This window comes from Heliangelus exortis, chromosome 1, assembly GCF_036169615.1.
Source record: "Heliangelus exortis chromosome 1, bHelExo1.hap1, whole genome shotgun sequence".
NCBI classification, from domain to species: Eukaryota; Metazoa; Chordata; class Aves; order Apodiformes; family Trochilidae; genus Heliangelus; species Heliangelus exortis.
The window spans coordinates 28,879,020-28,902,011 of NC_092422.1; the positions used below are offsets into that span (position 1 = coordinate 28,879,020).

The window sequence follows — 22,992 nt, forward strand, 5'->3', positions numbered from 1 at the left end:
GCATGAGGAACTCTGTAAGGACTGGGGAATGGTTTTGGCAGTACAATGGTAGATGAAACTTGTGTTGGCAAGCATAAGGTAATGCACAGTGAAGAAAGTATCTGAAGCAAAAAAAATGGTGAATTAATATTTCAAAAGTAACTGAAACCATGCAGTAGAAAAATAAGTTATTGTGGACAGCTCAATGAAATCATCTGTTCTAAATGCAGTCATAATTGCAGAAGCAAACACTCAGGTGTATAAAAATGGAATAGAAACTTGTCAGTATTATGCTGTAGAAATTCGTGGTCCAGTTTTATTTGAAATGCTGTTTGGTTGTGATCACATGAGTGCAAGAAAATATATTTAAAGGTCTTTTTGATGTGGGCAAGGAGGTGAGAAAGAGACTGGAGGAAAGAAAGGGTGTGTGGTGAATGCACATGATGAATGGTTGAGAGGATGTAAATTGGATGCGTCATATTCATACTTAATGCCAGCAGAAAGAATGGCAAACTTGAAAATGACATGGGTCAATGCTATTTACATTAAATATGACAATACTTACTGATTGCCAGAAGATACAGTAAAAAAAAAAAAAAAAAAAAAAAAAAAAAAGCCTGAAAAGGTTTCACAAACAGTTGAGACAGTATAACCAGTATAAAATCGTGTTAGTAAGGATTTCTTCTTCTTTGGAGACATAAGGTAACTAGTAAAATCTGTATGTATTTAGGAAGAAACTTCCTATATGGACAACTTATAGAATATATCCCTTATTATTTTGTTATGTTTTGTGTTGTTATTTTCAGAGACAATATGCTGCCTTACGTGACAACTACATGGAACTCAGTTGTATCTGTATTTCTCAGATTTGTGTTCAGAATTATTTCAGCGCTGTATTTTAGTGTATTTATTATTATGCAAATAATCAGATCAGGTTTCTGCTGTTACTGTATTTAGTTGGAAATTTTTGTTTCTTTTTTCTCTGTATTATAAGATAGATACATTGGAATATTTGAAGTATTACCTGGGAGGTGCGTGTAACTTGGGAGACTTGTATTTGGGAGAAACGATGGGAACAGCTTAATGTACATTTAGGAAGGGTTTCTATAAGGAATGTTTATCCCTTGTTTCGTACCTTTGCTTTTTGTCTCTGTGGCTTTTGAATATCTCCACTGGAAGTGGAAGTCCACGTTGTCTTCCATCTCTGAAATGGAAGCAATACCTGCTTCTTACAGAGAAACTCCAGACTGATTTTATTGTATGGTTGTGTAGTACGGTGGTAGTTTATACTGTAAATTTGTTACAGATAGAACAAAATAGTACTGTTCTTGGCCAGAAGATTATAGCTGTAGTACATGATAGCTTATTTTAGATATCAAGAGAACTTGCTCTTTTGAATTAGTTTATATTGCCAGTGCATGTACATGTACTGATAAGGCTGAAACTGAAGCTTCTGCCTCGTAAGAATTGTAAATTGTAGGAGTCTTACAAATATTCTTTCCATTGGTGTTGGCAAAATAACACTTCTTGGCTAGAAGCATGTTTTGCAGACTCGATGAGTCCTTTTGTGCTTGTCCAAGCTCTTCTGGCTGTAGGGGGAAATTCATTCAAGTAGGTACCAAGTCTTGTCCAGTAGAGTACTGATCATATCTTATGGGCTGTGCAACTTCAACTTAAGTAGACATTAAATTGAAGTCTCACAGAATTCAGCTATAATGTCTGAATTTTTTATTTTGTTTTGTTTTTTAAGTAGCATTTCTCCTGAAGGTCAACATTAAACTAATCATCTGTCCAACACATGTAAATAGTTTGTGAGTACATACCTGAAAACAGCATAGACAAAGTCTACTAAGTTCTTTTTCACTATTAAGACAATCCATAATATTTTTTTCCTAAATAATGATATTATTATGATAATACTGTTTCTTGTCTAGTCAACAGCATTTTTTCAGAGTCTGGGGGGAAATAGTTTGTTTACAAGTGTGGCTGAAGTAGATACAGCATATTCAAGTACAAGTGAAAGACGTGCTATTGGCCTTTAGGAGTTTGACTTATTTTAGTAAGTGAGAGGTGAAAAAAAAGCATGTGAAGTACAGGAAGGTTTTTAAAAATATAAAGGAAATATTTGCTTCACATAGTATGAGGTTATTAAATGCATTTTTAAGTGGAACGAGTACAATAAAACCACTATGCTGAAGACTTTGATGAGAAAATCCAGTGTGTTCTAAACCATCATAACTTAAATTCTTGATTTGTGTGTCCCAAGAAAATACACAGTTTCTAAAAAGTTATTTGTTTTTCAAGATAGAATGTTACCAGAATTTTTTTTGTAACAACTTAAGTCAATTACTTTATTAAAGGGCTTGGATCAAATTGTTCTGACTTGTAAAATAGCATGGTTGTGCAAAAATTGTCTATTCCCTTCACCTATATCCAGAAATTCAGTAAAATCCCTTTCATAGATATTCTTCTCTGTTCTTCTGTAGAAATATGACTGTGCCACTAATAGATCTCTCTACTGAGAAGGGAAAATAAAGGCTGTTTCAAGATGCTTGTGTTTGTTTAAGTTTGGAGATGTAGGCAAGATATACACTCCTTCTGTGATATTAAATTGGTCATGAAGCATTGTGACTTACTACACATTCTCTGCTGGCAAATTATTTCAGAAATTATCTTTAAAGTTTTTTGAAATCAGTTTATAGAAGATGTCCTAACATGTATTTGAGTATGCTAGTAACAAATAGTGTTGAATGAACAGAAAGTGGGATTTGTGTTCAAGAAATAATGTTTACTGTTTGCTTGTATTGTAGGAATAAGTTTGGAGTATATAGCAGAAGTGCATGGTTTAACAGAACAGATGCAGCTTGAAGAAGGGTGGTCTTGAATAATTCAGATAGTCTTAAGAAAAAAAAAGAAGGTTGCAGGGGAGGCTTGTTGCTAAAGCTACAGATTTTCAGATCTCATCAGACACATTTTTCTTCAGAGTAACTTGCCTTGGAGTTTAACATGATCATTGCTCTTAGACTTTAGTACATGTTGTGGTGGTGCTTAGTTGTTTTGGCAGTTCATGTCAGCAACGAACATGACTTGATAAATTAGGATCTTGTTCATCTTTTTAGAGACCCTGGCATGAAATGGAGAAAAATAACTTACTGTTTTTCTTTTCTTTTTTTTTTTTTTTTCTTTTTCTTTTTTTTTTTTTTTTTTGTATTTTGCAAGCTGCTTAAAATTAAACGTAAGACTAATTAGTGCTTAAATGTGAAGTTCCTTCATGTTGTGTAACAATCAGTCAGGTTTTCTTCCAGAGCTTCTAAGGCGTTAACTATGATACACTGAATGTATTGAGAGGCTTGAAATAACTGCATTGAAGAATCTGTTTTAGTGCACTAGGTAAAGTAAATGCAGTACTTATTCTGTCATCATTTATGTCTCTTAATTAGAGCTAAGTTTTTAACACGGTTAGTGAATAAGGAGAGGTTGTAATTTGTTCAGTCGGGAGTGACCATCCACAGTGTTATTTCCATGCTGTGTTTCTAAGGTGTTGTAAAGGATTTAAATTAAATTAGGATCTATGTCCCAGTAAGAAATAGCTAGTGAAATTCTCGGGCATCTCTGTTCCTTGGCATAAAAACAAAGGTTTCTGCATGACACTGTGGGGGGTGAGAACAAGAGATATATGGAACAGACTTTGATTATTTGCTCTTTCTATTTTACTACTTAATAAATTAACATGAGATGCAAACCTGCTAGCTCTTTTTTTGCAAAGAGTGAAAAAACTTTGTCCTGTACTTGAGTTTAGCCTAGGTAGATTATTTAGAGAGTGTTAATTCAGCAGAGGCAGTGGTGCAACTATGCAGCTTTCCTAGTGGAATTTGTCCAGGGGGGGGAAGAGCTGCAGAGGTTCAGTTGCCCTTTGAAATCATCATCTTTCCTGTAAAAATAGTCTCTGGCTTCCTTAGGTATACACAGGACCATCTGCCACGTGCAAAATGAGTTCTCCTGCAGTAGTTAGACTTGTCTAACAACTCAGGGGCCAGTGGAAGTTCAAATATCAGTTTTGTTCTACTGTGTGTTTTGTTACCCATTTTTTGCCTTCCTTCTGCCAGCCAAGAGTCTCTGGGGTTTTTAAAATTTATTTAGTATTTCCCTCCCCCACTCCTTCTGCATTCTCTGGAGATTTGAATGGTTCAGCTTCTGAGTCTCATCTGCCTTGAATATAAATATTCTTATTTACAGCTGAGAACTCTTACTCGAGCTGTTAAAATTACACTCTTTAAATGTTCATTAAACTTCTGGTCATAAGAACCTGATCTGTTCTTTCAGTTCTTAAAGTTTGAAACTTTAATCGCTGATATATGCTCAGTTCTTGCCCTGCTTTTAAACCTTCTGATTTTGTGAATCCTTTCTTCTCTTTACCCCATCTGCTATTTGCATACTGATTATATGAAATAGCATTAGAACATGTTGCCCTTGGAGTCTCTGCTTGTTTTAGAGAGTATTTGTTCAACGGGCTAAGGGGGAAAATGCTTTCTGCTCTATAAAAAAAGAAACAGCCAAAATACTGCGTAAGATGTACCTGCTTCTTCAGGCTTCTTTTAAGTTAAAGTTGTATACTCTAATGCAGCATTTTTCCCTTTATAGAAAGAGTCTTCGCGAGGAAGACACAGAGAAAAGGAAGATATCAAAATTACAAAGGAGAGAACACCAGAAAGTGAAGATGAAAATGGAGATTGGGAAACAAATAGAGAAGGTAAATATAACTTGACTAATTGTTTCCCTACAGCTCAAAGAATTGCAGAATTACTGAGCTGTATGTAAAATAAAATGCTTAAAAGATTTGGTCTCTAAGCAAAATACGTGTGGTAGCCATTATTGTTTATTTTTGGAGGACAGCAAAGAAGCTATCTGGGTTGGAGTGTTGCAGTGGTAAGACCAGCTTATTTTAAAAACACATGCTTTTTTATTCCTTTTTTGACTCCTTACACAGCAAGGAATTAGTTGAATCTGTTACATCCAAAGTAATTTTGAAACTGGTCAGTCTGAAGGAAAGACCATAACTTTGAATTCAAAAGTCAGCAGGTTTTTTCGTGATAAAACGATGTGGTCTGAATTTTATGGTTGGACTCTGTGATCTCAGAGGTCCTTTCCAACCAACATAGTTCTGTGGCTCTCTCATTACAAGGGCTCCATTGGAATCAGCATAACAACTAACAGTAGGAATTGGTGAACTATTTATCCTCTGAAAACACTGCAAGTGTGGTTAAGTCTTGTATTGCCTTATACAGTCTTTTTTTGTGTGTGGTTAAGAGGTGATTTCATCATCCTTGGTGAGAATATTTGTCTGTTTAATGTGCAGATAAGGTGAAGAAAAGACTGCCTTTGTTTTCTCCTCTCTCTCTGGAGTGTTCCCTTTTCACTTTTGTTAGAGACCAAGTGCTCCTGACAGCGAAATTATGGTTGCTTCTAACGAACTGCAGTGTTTAAATAGTTGTGTAAATATCAGTAGTTATAATATTGCAAGAGAAGCAGATGGGTGGACTAGAAAAGAGCTGTGCTCTTAGGAACTGCATCTCTCTCTAAGCTGTTCTCATGCATTCATGACACAGGAAGGCAATTGGTAGGCTGAGTTTAGTTACTGCAAAATCTCATATAGTTCCTGCATATAGGAAGGGTGATAATGACTTTATAATGGAGTCATCTTTTCTCCGACAGTCGTTTTCCTAAAGTGTTTTTTGAGCGTTAGTCTTAAATAGCCATAAACAAAATAAGAAATGTGAACAGAGTAAAGCTACTACAATTTTCAGTAAGGTTTCAGCTGCAAGGCTTGAAGCATGTAATATTAACTAGCTATGACAATGAAAAAGTGAGAGAAATAGCACCTTTTCTGATGTCAAAAGGAAACAGTAATGTTTTAAAATCAGAAATAAACTCTTGAAGTGCGCATTTATCACAGAACATTAGTCCTGAGCAGGGTCATCCAGTGCAGGTCACACAGGAACATGTCCCAGTGGGTTTTGAATGTCTTCAGAGAAGGAAACTCTAACATCCCCGGGCAGTCTGTTCCATTGTCTGTCACCCTCACAGCAAAAAAGTTTTTTCTTATGTTTATGTGGTGAATGCTTATGCAGTGAAAGATGTCTAGACTTCTTTTATTTTACAATCAACATGTACATGTAATTAGTGTGTTAATTGATCTCTGGGGTACTCTGTTAACTAAAACCTCTAGCATCATGCATCACTATTTAAATCTATTTCATGTGAGTTTTCCCAGTTAATAAGTGTTCTACATATTTTTGGTATATGTGAAAACAAACGAATTTAATTTTTTTTTTTTGTTATTATTATTCTAATATAAATTAATTGTTTATTTGGTTTCCTATGCTACCTTACCTTAAATATTGATGTGTCTGAAAGTAGGGCTTTTTTTAACGAGGCCTAAGAATTTAACTGCAGGTTATATGGAACTAACTTAACTTATTTCAGGCTTACAGACATAATTGGAGAAGAAACTAGGCTTAGCTTCATTGTTCAATTCATGCAGCTCTTAAAATTTAAAAATATGTTTATACTTAGCATCCAGTATTCTAAGTATTATTATTTATTTTATATGATTATTTACTAATCTATTTATTTTTTTTATTTTAATGAAGATTCTGATAATGGAGATGTTAATTATGATTATGATCATGAGCTGTCTTTGGAAATGAAGCGCCAAAAGATTCAGAGAGAACTCATGAAGTTGGAACAGGAAAACATGGAGAAACGAGAGGAAATAGTCATTAAAAAAGAGGTTTGTATTATGTAAATGTGAAATCAAAACAGCAATTCATCAGCCCCTTCTTAGGTTTCTAATTCTTTCCTGGAAGACCTGAGCTTCCTGCCCTACAAATGCACTCTTGTAAATAAATGACACCTGTATAACTTAGTAAGTGGCTTGGTTATTTATTGGTTGTGAGTATCTGGTCCATCATCCAGCACCGTAACCAAGTTTTATGCTTTATGAAGTCAGCTATGAAATGAGTAGGATTTCATACATTGTATTGATACAAAACTAGTAAGACCTTCAACAGAGAAGATGTGTAAAAGAAAACACAAGGCTTAATGTTTGTCAAGCTCCTCCAACATGTCTGATAGAAACTGAGTAGAGACAGAGGCTAAGCTCCAAGTGTTAGAAACCCTAAAATTTTGGGGAAGCTTGGGAAAAAAAAAAAAAAGGCTGAAAGAAGGCCTTGCTTTTTCAAATAAACATGACTGCTAACTGGGAATATGCTGATTTTAAACTCATTCATTTACAGATTTTGTAAGGTATTACATGTATTATCTTTGCCTCCCCCACCCCTTTCCTGTCATGTTCCATTTATGGTGTTCTTTTGAAATCATGTGGTGAGTTTATTTGAGGGAGATGGGTATGATCTCAGATGTAGACTGGAACTAAATTTACGTATTTAACACACATATCACCATACAGGTAAACTTCTGACCATCAGTATCTTCCTGATTAATGTATTCTTTTCCTCAAGATTTCTCCAGAGGTGGTTAGATCTAAATTGTCACCATCACCATCACCAAGAAAGTCTAGCAAATCTCCAAAGCGAAGATCCAGTCCCAAATCATCATCTTCAGCTAGTAAGAAAGAGAAGAAAGCATCTACAGTATCTTCTCCACTTTTGGATCAGCAAAGGTCAGTATGTGGATGCCTCTTATGAGAAAGTGAGAACAGAGAACCACACGGATTTTTATTGCTGGGGTTTTAATAATGAATGTGGTTTTTCAGGGCTTTTGATTATGTAACGTCAGAGGAAGGTCTCTAAATTGTGTACTGTAAAGCATCTTCAGAAAATTGCCCATTGTTTTCAGTTGAATAATTTAATTATTAACAAGCAGTTAATAACAAGTAGTTCTTTTCTCTTCGAATATTCAGAGTATCCAGAAGGTGATTAGGAAATACAAATGATTAAAAAGTGGGAAATGGTTTTATTCGAGATATTGAAGCTTATGAAGTAGCTCATCTAGATAGAAGTAAAATGTCTAAAATCTGGCCAACTGCACACTCTGTGGGTATTGCATATTGCTGTTCAGAAAATTATGCTTGACCTTCAGGGCAGGAAATTTCTTAGAATTCAGGAGGGGAGAAAATGTAGGGGATTTAGGGGGGGAAAGGAAAAAATTAAGCATGAGGTAGGTAAAAAAATCACACGAAGTTCAAACTGGGCTCCTTGCCACAAAAAGTCAGTCTCCAAAACCTCTTTCTAGGGATTTTTTGAATCACTGCAGCTTTTAGAAAGGAAAAAAAATTACTGCCACAATATAAGCAGACAGATCTGCATTTGCTAAGCAAAAATTTCCTGGACAAAACCATGTTGCTTCTATGAGAACGTAAGGCATGGACTAGTATGTTATTGATGTTCAGCATGCAGTGGTAGTTTATATGGGAAATTATGTACTATTTTGTATTGTGAGATGTAAATTCAAAGATATTTGAATGCTGAATCAGGTAGTTAATATTAAAATAAAGGCATGAGTTGTTCAAGCCATTTTGTGCATGTGTTTGGGGTATTTCATTGCAGAAATGGGACTCTTAAGATTCTCTGTTATAGAGTTCTGGTCCTCTAATGTATGCAGTTCATGCAAGGGCTTTTTACTTGGGAAACTGTTTCTGTCTGAACAGGAACAGTTAGTATTTTTGTTCACTTCAGAAGCAAAGGAGATGAATTGAAGGGCTCAGTGTGTTTTTACCATCTGCATACACATCAGTCAGATACAACTATTGAGTCCTGCTTGCTGATGGAGTGGTGAATCCTGCCCTAAAAGCTTCAAGGTCCCTTAGGTTATAACTTTCCTGCCCAGAATCTCAGAAATCATCTGACATAATTTGCTGTCCTTAATTTTGCTTCCTGTCCTGTTCATCTGTCTCTAGGAGTTCTAAAAGTAACCAGAGTAAAAAGAAAGGGCCCCGTACCCCTAGTCCTCCTCCTCCACTACAAGAGGAAACTTCCCTGGGGAAAAAACACAAAGAGAAACATAAAGCAAAAGAACGTTCAGAAGAAAAGGCAAGGGATGTGAAAGAGAGAGGGCGTGACTTTGAAAGGCACAAGGAGAAAAAAGAGAAGCAGAGGTAAGTTAGTTGCAGTATTAGCTTTTAACATTATTGTAACCTTGTCTTTAAAGTTATAGAGAACAGTGAGAAAGAGATTTTTACCTGCCTGGCCAACAACCTTTTCAGTACTGATTTAACTTGCTAAGGTTTTACCTGGATGGATTGGTAGACTATGATGTACAGATTGGTAGGCTTTAATTACATAACTTAGTAAGTTTGTAAAACGACCTTTTGAATGATTCATTACTTTTCAGAAAGTTGGACCTCCACCAGTGGAACAATTGTTTGTTGTTCAACAAAATCTTTGTTGAACTCATTCACTTGTCTGCTTGCCTGCTCTTCTGAAATCTTAGAAGACTACTAGTTTTCTAAACTGGGAATTTCATGTTTAATCTCTCCCTAATCATCAGTAGATTAAAAGTTTTTGCAGTGAAATTTTTGATTACTTTGCTTTTGCATATGTACATATCTCAAGTGATGGACAAATATAATACCTCCTCTTAGTTTCAAGAAGCATGGGTTTCCATTTAAGTTGAAAAATACAAAATATGCATTTTCAAGTCCTTTATTCCATTGATGAATGTAGGACGTGTTTTTAAGTGTTTATTTTCTAGCTGGCATAGCAAAGGCTTAAGTGCTGGAAGACCAATGAATTGTGTCTTTTTAATTCATTAAATAAACTACACCATTCTTACTTCAAAATGTTCTTACATTATTTCCCTCAGGCTTTCATTCTCCCATACTGGAAGAAGGTCATAAGCAGTAGAAAAGAATGTTATAAGCAATGCTGAAAGCTTAAAAGAGAATACCTGTCTCATCATTGTACTAGAATCAGTATTGCCATGGTGACTTTTATTTCAGTATTGGGCTTTTTTTTTTCCTAAATTCTAAAAAATAACAACTAATGTTTGATCTTTGTGAGTTACAGCAAGGTAAGTAGTTTAACATTCTGAAAGATATTTTTAGTTCATTTGTAACTCTGATTAGTGTTTGAAAATGTCTGTGAACTTGAGGCTTCTGTTTCACCACCACATGAAAAAGTTACGAGAATATATTCTTTGTTTTACCACGTTCTAGTTTTGTATTTTATAATCTTAATATCAGCAAGAAATGTAGTGCAGATCTTGCATTCTTGAGTTTTGCTATCATAAGGTAATTTCATATATGAAATTAAAGATAAACAAATCTATAGAAGTTTTTGTAAGCACAGGTTCTGTCTTGGGGTTGTTTTGTAATTTCTTAGGAATGTACTAATGCCTTGTTGCACCTGTTAAAAAAGCTACTGTTTGTTTTCCAGGGATCCCTCTGAAAGCTCTCACAGGCAGAAGCGCTCTCCTAGTCCTGCAGATCGTTCTGGCAGTAATTCTTCCCCTTCCAGGGAGTATTCCCCACCTGCTGCCAGGCGAAGACAAACATCCCGAGCTCCAGCCAAGTCAACCACTCACAAGCATAACTTCTCACCCTCTCGCAGGTAGGAGGTCAATTGTATGCGTTTTATTTCCATTAAAAGTTATTTTTTACAATGTTTCTCTGTTATTTTGACTACTTGTTTCATATGTGTCTGTTTTGGGAATGTGTGTGCCTCAAACACTTGGGCTCTGAGACTTTTTTGGTCAGGTTACTACATTGAGAGTAGCTGTCATGTAAAGAACATAAGTCATTGGGCAGGGTATTATCTATCAGTTCCTCTCAAATTTTTTCATTTCAGGTGAAACTTCAAGTCTGATATGATACATAGTCAGTCTGTGTTCCTCTGGGAACTTTTTTTTTTTCTTCTTTACCTTCCCCCTTGTTAACATGTAGAAAATGTGAGAAGTCACCTATCTTGGAGATGGGGAAGGAACAGTTTCTCAGTTCTGAAATGGGTGAGGTGATACACAGATCTTTGATCTACACATTGCTGAAAAGCAAATGCAGCTTGCTAAACAGTACAATACAAGGAAAATTTCAGAGACCCTTCTTGCAGAAAGGTATTATTCTTCTAGTTCAAAGGGCCTTTAAAAAAAAAAAAGTATTTTATTGCCTGTTAGAAAGGAGTAGGCTTCTTACTTTAGTCTAAAGGAATCTTGTAAGCTTAGGTTTAGAATGGCAGTGCTAAATACTGCAGTCCTGGATTTTCTAATGGAGGGGGAGGCATACGTTCTGTCCTTCTTTTGAACACTGGACAAGAAAAGCAAAATAAAACCCATCTATTCATCAGTCAAGAGTTGTAAGCATGCTCGTCTGCTGCTGTAGTGACTCAGTTCAGCTGGAACAATGTTGTATTGTGTTAAGCTAGATGTCACTGGTGGACATTTTCACTAAATTGGATTGTTTATAGGCTAAGGAGTAGAGCAGCCTTGTTCCCCCTTCAGCTGGCATTAGTAAGGAGACTGAAAAACAAATTTTTAGTATCCTTTTCCCCACCTTTTTCTAACCTACTGCAGTATTTTGCTTGAGAATTCTGTGTAGGCATATCAAGTGCTGTGCAGGGGACTGTTAAGTAGGGAAGATAAATGGACCTTCTTCTAGAAGCAGGGAAGAATGCTTTAAATGTTTTTAAATGAAACAGTTTCATCTATATGATCTGGGTGTTTAGTTGAAGTCACCAGCACTCCACAAGGACATTCAAAAGCAGAAACTAAATTACTTAATTTTAAGTGGGATTTTTGAAAATGTGTTGTCCATGAATGGTTTTTCTGATGCCTCTTTGGATTCTTCTCATGAGAGAAAATGCTTGCAAGTTTCTTTGGTGCTGATAAGGGCAGAGAGATACAACTGAGCTCAGACTTGAAGTGTGTGTTTGTCCATATTTGACTGTGTGTGAGATAATGTATTGTAAGGAAATGTGTTTACTGTTGTGTAAATAATCTTCAGGCAACTGATGGGAATTTGAGAAAGACTGTATTTTTTTTATTTTTGTTAGGTAGGATTTTTCCTTGTTTGTGTAAATATTCTTGTGTGCTAAAATTTCAAGTAGGTATGTGTATGAGTTTTGAGGATCCAGGCTTAAATTGTTTAGAGATCAATGCTTTTAACTGAGGAAAGAAGTTAAAAATTACAAGAGGGAGACACTGTGACTTTCTAAAAAATTGAATGCATTGGAAACAAAAGAAAAATTGTATTGTAAAAGTCATCTGCCTGATTTTACCATGAACTCAAAAAAAAAAAAAACATTTTACATTAAAAAAAATAATTGTTCTTGGTTTGGGGGTGGAAGAGATGATAATATTTTTTTGAGTCCTCCCTTCCTTTCCCAGGAAAGCATTCTGGTAGCTCTGTAACACAATTTTGATTGCACAATTTATTCTTGGACATTAAATAGACAAGAAGTATTTAAAGAACTTTGAAAGGATATCCTTGGTATGGATAACTGGTCGGCTGGACAACTAATTCGATGTTTTATAAAACAGCGCTTACTTTCAGCAGAGAGAGGATATAGAAAGCACAAACTATTTTGATCATTCTCTTTTGTAGAGCATGGCAAGAACATTTCAAATCAAGCTGTTACATGTCTGCCTGTTTTAACCCTTCCCTGCAGGTCTGCTTCACCGTCAGGTCAGCATCATTCTCCCATATCCTCCAGGCATCACTCCTCTTCATCGCAGTCAGGGTCCTCTGTTCAAAGACATTCTCCCTCTCCCCACCGCAAAAGAACTCCCTCTCCATCCTACCGCAGGACAACTTCCCCACCTGCAAGGAGATCTTCTTCTCCATATCCCCCACATGCCTCCTCTTCACCTCAGAGGAAGCGAAGCCCTTCCAGGCACCGATCTCCTGGAAGAGAAAAGGGAAGGCACGATCGTGATCGGACGTCACAGTCTCACGATAGGCGCCACGAAAGGCGGGATGGTACGAACGAAAAATAAAAGTAGCTCTTCAGAATGGTTTTTACTGGTTTGCAAATTGCATTTGGGAAATTGGAGTTTTCCAATTTTGGGCCTTTTATACACCTATCTTAATAGTTGGGAGCTGAAGAAAATCCTGGCTGTTCCTGTGTTGGTGGTGCTGTTTTCAGGGACTGTGCAATGGAATATTCTTGACAACTGCTTATATAGGCTCAGCTGATTGTAAAGATGCTGTAGGTGTTTCTTGTGTAATGCAGTTATGGTGTCAGTAGGTAAGTGATGTTCTCTTGCTATCAGGCAAGTACTAGTGGATCAGCCAAGTGATAGTGGGATATTTGTAAGTAACAATGACTTTTCTGTGAGGTGCCCAAATACTAATCCAGTCCTCACTGATTGCTCCATCTATTGTCTTTTTAATTGACATTAAGTGAGGTCTGTGCAAAGAAACATTCATTCCCTCTGGAGATCTGTAAAACTGGTTGAGCAATTTGTGATCAGTAAACATGCTCTTTTTCTCTAGAGGCAGATTACAAAGAGCATGTGTCAGCTTTTTTGTAGTCTAGCTGTAAACTTACCTTCCTGTAGCAGTAACAACATAAATATGTAATTTAAAACAAGCAGAAGAGACTTTTTCAGGGCATTGACCTCTTAAAAGTGAGTGTTCTATGTCTAGCAAAAATTTCCTGAAAATTGGAATGGAAGGAAAAAAGGAATCTATGATTGGAAGAGAAGTGATTCTACTTCAAAATTACGGAAGTGTGTGAGCTCTCAGTATATTTGAAATTTATTTTTATTATATTAATTGTCTTTTGAACATGTAAATGTTTATAAAGTACAGATTCAAATTGACAAAAATATCTTTAAAGTTGACTGAGTGTGTAGGTAGATGGCCAACATTGTAGTCTTCGTTACATACTCATTTTGATTTTCTATGTGTATTTGAGAAGTATATTTTGACTGTATTATTTTAAGGTTATTTGCAGGCTAAATTTTTACTTCCTTTTTCTAAGCAAGGTATATAACATGCTTTTAAACATTTTACAGAAACCAGAGGAAAAAGAGAAAAAGAAAGAGAAACGAGAGATGATCGTGATTATGACCAGGATCAGAGTAATTCCAGGGATCATCGAGATGACAGAGAGTCTCGTGATGGAAGAGATCGGAGGGACACAAGAGACAACAGAGACAGGAGGGAGACAAGAGAATCCAGAGACACTCGAGACTCCAGAGATACCAGGGATTACAGCAGAGATACCAAAGACAGTCGTGATCAGAGAGACTCACGTTCCACACGAGATTCCCACGACTACAGAGACAGAGAGAGTCGTGATGCCCACAAAAAGGATGACCAGTATCAGGAGGATTCACGCAGCTATGGAAGATCCCATGGTAGAGAGGAGAGCTCTCGTGCTGAATCAAGGAATGACTCCAGAAGTGACTCCAGAAATGAGAGCAGAAGTGATAGAACTGGCAGAAGTCGAGGCAGAGGTCCAGAATTATCTGACAAGGGTATTACATGATTAAAAAAATTAATGCGTCCCTATAATTGGAGACTGAATATTGACATTTATACTATCTTCTTTAGTATGGAAGTGCTGCCAAATAGTTCATGCTTTTAAAGCCATGTTCAAATCTGTTGTTAAATTTAAACAGTCGCTTGAATTTATAGCACTTCTGAGTTCTCCATTCATTAAAGGTGGCATAATATTGGTATTCTGCCATCCCATTTTAAAACAAACCCTAACCCTTATACCACTCTCCTTAATGTTTCTGCAACCCTAGGTTTTCCCATTGGCTGCAAACACAAGAGGCTGTGTAATAGAAGATTTGTAGGGGGAAGTGTGTCTCAAAGTACTGGGCACCAGGTGTTTTTGTATTCTGTCAAAAGCAACTTGCATGCCTTAGGTACTTGAAAACCATTTTTCACACACACCCACCTTGCCCTGCCCCCACAGCCCCACCCCTTTTTGATTAACAGAAACAACTGTGGGATTTTAACCTTTGGGAGTGTTTTTGATAGTCCAATGCACTTTGTAGAACAGCTTCACTTCACCTTTTAATCATCTGTAGTAAATATATTTTGGCCTTCTTGAGGCTTGTTGTGACATTTTCATTATGGAAATGCTGTACAGCTTTCACAGGGAAAATTATCTCTACTTTGCTTATTTACAGAAAGCTGCACTTTGTGTTAGCTTACATCCTGCTCAAAAAATGTCAGCTGGCTTTTAGACTCTAACATTTCTAGTCAGGAGACCTCATGCTGTGGATAAAGAATGGTGAATTCAAAGTCTTGAGTTTGCAATTTGAAGATAATAACTTTACAGTTAAAACATGAAATTTGAGTTGTTTGCTGAGTAGAGCTTCACAACTACAGTTTCTATTTCTATGATCAGTTAATTCAAGTCTATTAAAAATTTCTAATTCAATTTGTATAAAATATCAGTGTATTTCCTTACATGTGCAAACTCATCTTTTGTATTGATACATCTCCTGTAGGAAGTCGGGGGACTAGAGGCTCACAGGTTGACAGTCACAGCAGTAGTGGGAATTACCACGACAGCTGGGAATCACGGAGTAGCTACCCGGATCGGGATCGCTATGACAGTCGAGATCAAGCAAGGGATTCCTCCTTTGAGAGAAGGCATGGGGAGAGGGACAGGCGTGACAACAGAGAAAGAGGTATTTTCATGTGTATTTTTACACCTACATATGTAGTCAAATGTATATGTAGGAGTGTTTGTTTCTCTCCCTCGTTTTATTTCCTTTGTCCTCCACACTGCTAATTCCTAAATGACTCATTTGACACCGCACACTGGTCCAGTCCATGGTGTAAGGTAATTTCTGTAGTAAGGTCTCTCATTGGGGGTGTACACATGAATGCTATGGCCTTTCTCTCTTCCTGTGGCTAGATTTTGGCACGTTGTTTTCATTCATCCAAGCAGTCTTCAAACAAGCCAAACTTCTAGATTTTTCATTATAAAACTTGAATGCAAAACATTTTTTCCTTCTCTTTGCCTCCTTCTCCACTTCATGTACATACACATGTAAGCCTAGAGTAATTTCATTGCTGGTTCAGTTTGTCTGTATAGAAACATTGTACTTATACTGTAAATTACCTCAGTGTGTTTCGGGGAAGGCTTGACTACTGGACTGACTTAATTCTGGATTGCTTACTCCAAAAGCAAGTGACGCTTTAAATTATGTTTAATTCTAAAATTTATTGCCTGGGGAATTTAATATTGATGAATGCTTTGCTGTGGTCAATAATAATTGGCTGTTAAGTGTTGGTACAGATACCAGTCAATGATCATGGAAGGAGTATGCAAGACTACTCTTTCTAGACACAGTCTGCAAGATTTCACATTTCTGCATCTGAAGGTGAACTGTGTTGTCTCTAAGTATCAACTTTCACTCTGGAAAGTATTTGTATTGCTCACCAATTTAGAGAACAGGAGGAGTTAGGCAAATGAAAATAGCATGGAAATGAGAGGAGGATCTGTGAAGAATAAATATAAAATTAACACTGTTTGTCTTTTCTCTAGAATTTGGATGAGGAAGTGACAAATGTTCTATCTGCGGTTTAGCTTCAGTTTCTCAAAGGGATGTTTTATATACTACTTTGAGAAATGCTTTTTGGGTCATTGAAATCTGTCTGGTTTTTCTTGTTCTTGTGAAAGTTTCTGCTTTAGATTCTGTCTCATCTTCAAGGCAGGATTTAAACAAACAGTCTCCAGTCTTCTCTTTTCTTGTCAGCTGAAAAATCCTAGTCTGAATGTGTCCTAGGGGTGGTTTAGGCAAACTAACTTTCATCTCTTACACCTCCCCACCCCCCATAAATCCTAGATACATATGGTCGTGTAATTGGTGATCAAATTAACAGTTTTTTTAAAAAGCTGAACCAAACATACCCCAAACCAGAAATTCTGGAATAGATTGTCAGAGAAGCTGTGGGTGCCCCCCTCCTTGGAGGTGTTCAGAGTCAGATTGGATGAGGCCTTGAAGAACCTATTTTAGTTGAGAGGCATCCCTGCCCATGCCAGGGAGGTTGGAGGAGATTATCTCTAAGGTCCCTTCCAATCTAAGCCATTCTGTGATCCTCTGAGCTGTTTAAAATCTAATACTTAGTATGCATAGTAAATCATATTATAATATTATAGGCACCATTTAAAGAACATGAAACCTTTTCATGGAATCAATTGCATGGATTGATGATTTACTCATTGTAAAAATAAGTGTTACATCCATAGCAGAAATGTCACTCAAGTTTGCTTTTAATTTTACCTGCTACCAGGGGAGCATTAAGTCTTTGCTAATTCAGTCAAGAGATGAAAATTGATTAAATTGTTGGAAATGCACGTGTTATTGATTTAGTCCTGTTCAAACTGCTCACCCCTGGTGGACATGGTTTCAGTTTTACTTTCAGCCTCAGAGTAACAGACCAAAAAATACCAACCTCTGTTAATTCCATTTTTTGTTCTTTCATGTAGTGCTTTTAATATATACTGTGGAAAAGTAGTTTTTTTGATTTGTTGTGGTTTTAATATTACTAACATCAGCAGAGAAATTTTTAGTGAGGTACCAAATTTAAAGAAATATTAAATAACTATATCCAAAACATATTTAATAAATTGTAACTAAATCTGTGGGAAGCAAATACCCAATACCAACAAATAAATGAAGTTTCACTGCACTTCTGAATCAGTAATTTTCTACATTCTGATCCCCTGTCTGAACAATGAAAAACTCAGGTTCTGAGACTGTAACACACTGCAGTGAATACATATGGAAACTTCTAGCAGGTCTGCTTCCTGAATCTCATCCTTGCCTCTCCCCTTCTTGTGGGTTTGGTTGTGTATTTCTGTACAGGGATCTCTGCTGTGATGAGACAGGTCAGGTTTTTTCTTATTTGCAGTAGCTTTTACTAGTTTAGCAGCTTCTTGTAAAGGCCATGACTCTTAACAGGTTTGAAAGGTGAAATTTTTATAACATTTCACTTGTATGTCATCCAGAGCTTTTCAAGATTTTATACGAGATCTTGATTTATTGAGTAATTTTATTGAGTAATGCAAATTTTTGGAGTAACTTTTGGCTAAAATAGGGAAAACCCACTCCCTAAATATTGAAAGGTATTTTGGAATACTGCTTTTTCAATTTCTTCTTCCCCAAAGAGACTTCCCAAGTTTCTGCAGGGAGTTGCTTTTTGTTTAATGCAATCCAGTATCTGGACTGTCAAAACAAATGGTGTCCTGGGTTTTTATTAGTGTTGTGTAGGTCCCGTTAAGACTTGGCAATGAAATGTTCCTCTCCTCACAGACCAGAGAGCCAGCTCACCAGTACGACACCAAGGACGGAGCGATGACCTTGACCGGGATGAGAGGAGGGAAGAGCGCCGGGCGGATCGGTCGGATGACAGGAGAGATGAGAGGGCCCGGGAGAGAGAGAGAGAGAGGGAGAGAGACCGGGAGAGGGAACGAGAAAGAGACCGGGAAAGAGAAAGGGAGAAGGAAAGGGAGTTGGAAAGAGATCGTGCTCGGGAACGGGAGAGGGAGAGAGAGCGGGACAAAGACAGGGATCGGGAGCGTGACCGAGACAGGGACCATGACAGGGAAAGGGAACGGGAAAGGGAGAGGGAGAAGGAACGAGAGCGAGAGCGGGAGGAACGAGAAAGGGAGCGAGAGCGGGAAAGGGATAGAGAGCGGGAACGAGAAAGGGAGAGGGGTCGGGACAGGGATAAAGAGAGAGAACGCCAGAGAGACTGGGATGACAAGGAAAAAGGAAGGGATGACCGCAGGGATAAGAGAGAAGATATCAGAGAAGAAAGAAGTTCAAGAGATGTCCATGAGGAAAGAAAGTCCAAGTGAGTTGATCTGAATGCTGCTACTTCTGTTTAAAAAAAAAACAAACAAGCAACCCCAAAAATGCATTCTTTTACTGCTGAGTTCACTAAGTTAATAAGCAGGAGATTATCATAAGGAAGAAGATACCATGTTTATGTAGAGGTCCTATCTGCTGCCATGTCTCCCCCGTATCTATGCGTCACATACTGATTGCCCCAAATTTAGTACTGTTCTGGTGATGTTAATCTGATGCTGTTAGTGCAGAATTGTGGAACTACTTGGGAACTAACAATCGAGTCAGACCGTGTCATTTCCCCTTATAAGCATACTTGTGTGGCCTTGTCTTTAATCATGCAGGCATTCTTGGAAACAAACCAGCAGAATTTTGTACCTTTTGTAGCCTGGAAATCCATATAGCAACTAACTAGGTCCAGGTTCATGACTTGTTCATTAAATTTCTGTGGAACATAATGGTGTCTTGTACACTAGTAAATTTTCAGTACCGGAAGGCTACCAGTGAAGGTGTGAACAGTATCCCAAGGAGATGTAAGGTGCTTCCTTTTTCAAGTGCATATAGCACTGACTCACTGTTGGGGTTTTTTTCTTTTTTTTTTTTTTTTTTCCCGTTTAGTACAATAATATTTTCCTTGTTCAGTCACTAAGAAGCAAAACATTGTTGCCATGAACTGCATATCTGCTTTGCTTGGAAGTTATTAAATAATTTGTGACTTCTGTGTGAGGGCATTGTGGATTCCCACAAATCAGCCATTACAGGCTCTCCTCCATCCCACTTGAAGAGGAGTGAGCAAGCATCTAGGTGGGAACTTAGCTACCAGCTGGGGTCAGCTCACTGCAAGGATCATTGCCACAGGAAAAAACTGATCTTAATAGTTTTTTGTAACTTTTTTTGCTGAGGAGGTAGTTGTTATAAGTGTTTGAGATTTAGTTAAAGATATCTTACAGTTTTGGAATTACAACTTGGGAAACTATGAACCTTCTGGAATCCTTACATGCATTGTCTTCTATATGAGGTGCTTAGACTTCAGGGTTTACATTGGTGATGAACTCAATTAATGAATGTTTTCTTCAGGAATCCTGAAGAAAGTTGACTGAGCATGTTTGTTCTGCAGGAAGCGCCACAGAAACGGAAGCAGTCCAAGTCCTCGTCAGTCACCCAAACGTCGCCGTGAGCACTCTCCTGACAGTGATGCTTACAACAGTGGAGATGATAAAAGTAAGTACTAGTGGGCTGTCTCTGTGGCTGTCATCTTACCCTCCACTTATGGAAAATAATCTGCAATCTTAAAAAAAAGAAACATGGGGAAAGCTTTTGTAAATGTTTTCTTCCCCTTATTTTTATGAGCCACGCCATTTTTCGTAATCTGCATGTTTGTCTTTTATCATAATTTTGTCATTATGTGTTAAGTCTACCCGGTGATAGTGGCTTCCACATCTATTGTTCAAGATACACGTTTACCAAAATGGAAATAGTCTGTTGCTGCTGCACCAGTGGATAAACTGAAGTACATAACTGAAATAATAGGTTATATGTTTTACTTGACGCTTTTTGGCATGCACAAGATTCCAAATTGTCACCTCCTCTCCTTTTCTAAAGAATACAAGTGCATCCTTTTTCCTGTTTTGTAGATGAAAAGCACAGACTCCTGAGCCAGGTTGTTCGGCCCCAGGAATCCCGGTCACTGAGCCCCTCTCATGTTACAGAGGAGCGGCAGAGTCGCTGGAAAGAAGATGAGCGAAAATCAGACAGAAAAGAAAGTTCCCGGCGTTACGAAGAACCAGAGTTTAAAGAAAGGGTTTCTTCATCAGATAAACAAAGGGAACAGCCAGATGCTTCAGAAAGCTCTCGGTCCAGGGTTCAGGAAAATCTTGGACACCGCCCCTCTGAAGAAAGAGATGCTTCTGATAGACTACATGATGACAGCAAGAAGAAGTCTAAAATACAGAAAAAGGCCACAAAGAAGAAAAAAGACGATGACAGTGGAGTGGAAAGGTACACTAATGAGTCAACCACTGAGGAGAGCCAGGTCTTTTCACCCAAGAAAGGTCAGAAAAAGAAGAATGTGGAGAAAAAGCGGAAGAGGTCTAAGGGTGATTCGGAGGTTTCTGATGAAGAAATTGTTCCACATCATAAGAAGAAGAAAGGCCCAAGGACTCCTCCTGTAACAAAAGAAGAATTGGTTGAAGCGGCACCTGGAAAATCTGTGGCAGAGGTCCCCCAAAAAAGAGAAGATACAACGTTTAGTGACTGGTCAGATGAGGATGTTCCTGAACGTGGTGATGTTGTTGTTCCAGAAAGAAACACTGAGGACTCCCATAGAAAAAGTCACAGGACAAGGATAGAAAAAGTGGAAGCCCCTCATGTTACTATAGATGATGGACCACACCGTAAACCCGTGGATCAGAAGCGCAGCAGCAGCCTTGGAAGCAACCGGAGCCATGCCTCAAGCAGACTTAGATCCCCTTCCAATGAGTCAGCTCATCGCAGTGGAGATGACCAGACTGGACGGAAGAGGATCCTACATAGTAGCTCCAGAGACAGGGATAGGGATAGGGACAGGGACAGGGATAGGGATAGAGAGAAGAAAAGCTTAGAAATCACTGGGGAGCGGAAATCCCGAATTGATCAGTTGAAACGTGGGGAACCCAGTCGCAGCACATCATCAGGTAATAAGATACATTTTGGTGAATCTGAGCTTTTATTCTGTATAAAAGTGCAAAGTCCCAATTCATTCTTGCCTGGCTGTACATTCTTTTAATTTGTAATCAGTGTGAAGGGAATGGAGGTGCTCTTAAAACTGAAGATTTTACAGTTCGCTGTAAAACTAGGGTGAATTCAAATTCCTGCAAAAGCTGATCCTTGGTCTGCAGGAATACCATGTACCACTTACCAATATCACTATGTTTACACATACCTGGGAATAAAGTTATTTGTAGGACAAAAAAAACTGTAGAAAGAGAAAATGCATGTGCTAACAGCATGCCAAGGTAGTTTTGTAATCTAAATAATGTTTTTAAATTCATTAATAGCATTAATTTTGATATGGAAATTCTGAAGTCTATGCAAAATGAAAATGTTCTCTCCAAGACAAGAGATGTTATCATCTCTGAAGCTGTTTTCACAGAGTTAAATCTGTCATGGTTCCTGTTAGGCATCCTGTTAATGCATACAGAAGTCATCTTTGTTGCAAATCAAAATAATCATGATTGACTTGTTTTGTGTAGTTTATGTAAATAAATTCAGAAAAGGATAAAATGTTTTAAAATTTAAAGAGCATAATTAGGAAAATATCATTCTTCTAAAGTAATTTGGTTCTCTGGTTGTATGCCTGAAGTTATTTTTCTGAATTTATTGTTTGCTAACCTAGGTATTCTTTGCTTTCAGCAAACATGTTTTGAAAATCTTGAATTTTGAGATTATTCTTCACTCCCCACCCCCACTGCCTAAATTTCTGAGTTAAAATGGTGTACCCTCAGTCTGGCTTCTGTCATAGCAGAAAGTAGCCACTAGAATTCTTTCTTTGGAGTGGGAGTAGTGCCTTATGTTTTTAAGTAAGGTTAAATCTGTAGGCAATCTGAAGGCATTAACTTGAAGATGATGCTTTTGAGAAAAATATTTTTACACCTGAGCTTTCAAGATGCTTTGGTCTGGTAAAATTTTATCAGATTTACGTGCGGTAGTCACTCATATATTTCAATTTTTTATTCAGATCGTCAAGATTCAAGAAGCCACAGTTCAAGAAGAAGTTCTCCTGAATCAGATCGTCAGGTCCATTCCAGATCTGGGTCCTTTGACAGCAGGGAAAGGCTTCAGGACCGGGATAGACATGAACATGATCGAGAACGGGAGAGAGACAGAAGAGAGGGAAGACAGAGAGACTGGGACCGGGATATTGACAAGGAGTGGCCCAGGAGCAGGGACAGAGAGAGGCTCAGGGAACGAGAGAGAGAGAGGGAGAAGAGAAGGGAGCTGGAAAGAGAGAGAGAGAGACAACTACCTGATACTTCTGAAAGAGAGAGAGACAGAACTGACAGAACTCTCGAAATCTCTCAAAAAGAATCAGCAAAACACAGTGAAACGAAACTGGACAGAGATCATGAAAAGGAATTTGATGGTGTTTGTCGGGATCCAGCAGCTTCAGAGAAGGAAAGAACAGACAAAGATTTAGGACCCTTGCAAGGTTTTGAAGATGGAAATGAGGCTGAAAAGGTTGAGAGTTTAGAAGGTGAGATA

At 37.7% G+C, this 22,992-nt stretch overlaps 1 protein-coding gene across 10 annotated transcripts in view; it reads left to right on the forward strand.

Moving 5' to 3' along the window:
• Positions 1-22,992, forward strand: part of ZC3H13 (zinc finger CCCH-type containing 13) — a 48,148-nt gene that overhangs the window by 14,502 nt on the left and 10,654 nt on the right. For 9 of the 10 annotated variants that reach the window (XM_071739559.1, XM_071739611.1, XM_071739603.1 and 6 more), the window contains 12 exons: positions 4,621-4,729; positions 6,630-6,769; positions 7,500-7,660; positions 8,897-9,094; positions 10,374-10,547; positions 12,597-12,907; positions 13,948-14,412; positions 15,400-15,582; positions 18,217-18,760; positions 19,871-19,974; positions 20,388-21,425; positions 22,469-22,984. In XM_071739559.1, the coding sequence (XP_071595660.1) occupies positions 4,621-4,729; positions 6,630-6,769; positions 7,500-7,660; positions 8,897-9,094; positions 10,374-10,547; positions 12,597-12,907; positions 13,948-14,412; positions 15,400-15,582; positions 18,217-18,760; positions 19,871-19,974; positions 20,388-21,425; positions 22,469-22,984 (3,943 nt within the window). The remainder of the gene's footprint in view (positions 1-4,620; positions 4,730-6,629; positions 6,770-7,499; positions 7,661-8,896; positions 9,095-10,373; positions 10,548-12,596; positions 12,908-13,947; positions 14,413-15,399; positions 15,583-18,216; positions 18,761-19,870; positions 19,975-20,387; positions 21,426-22,468; positions 22,985-22,992) is intronic. The other variant, XM_071739585.1, reaches the window with a different exon arrangement.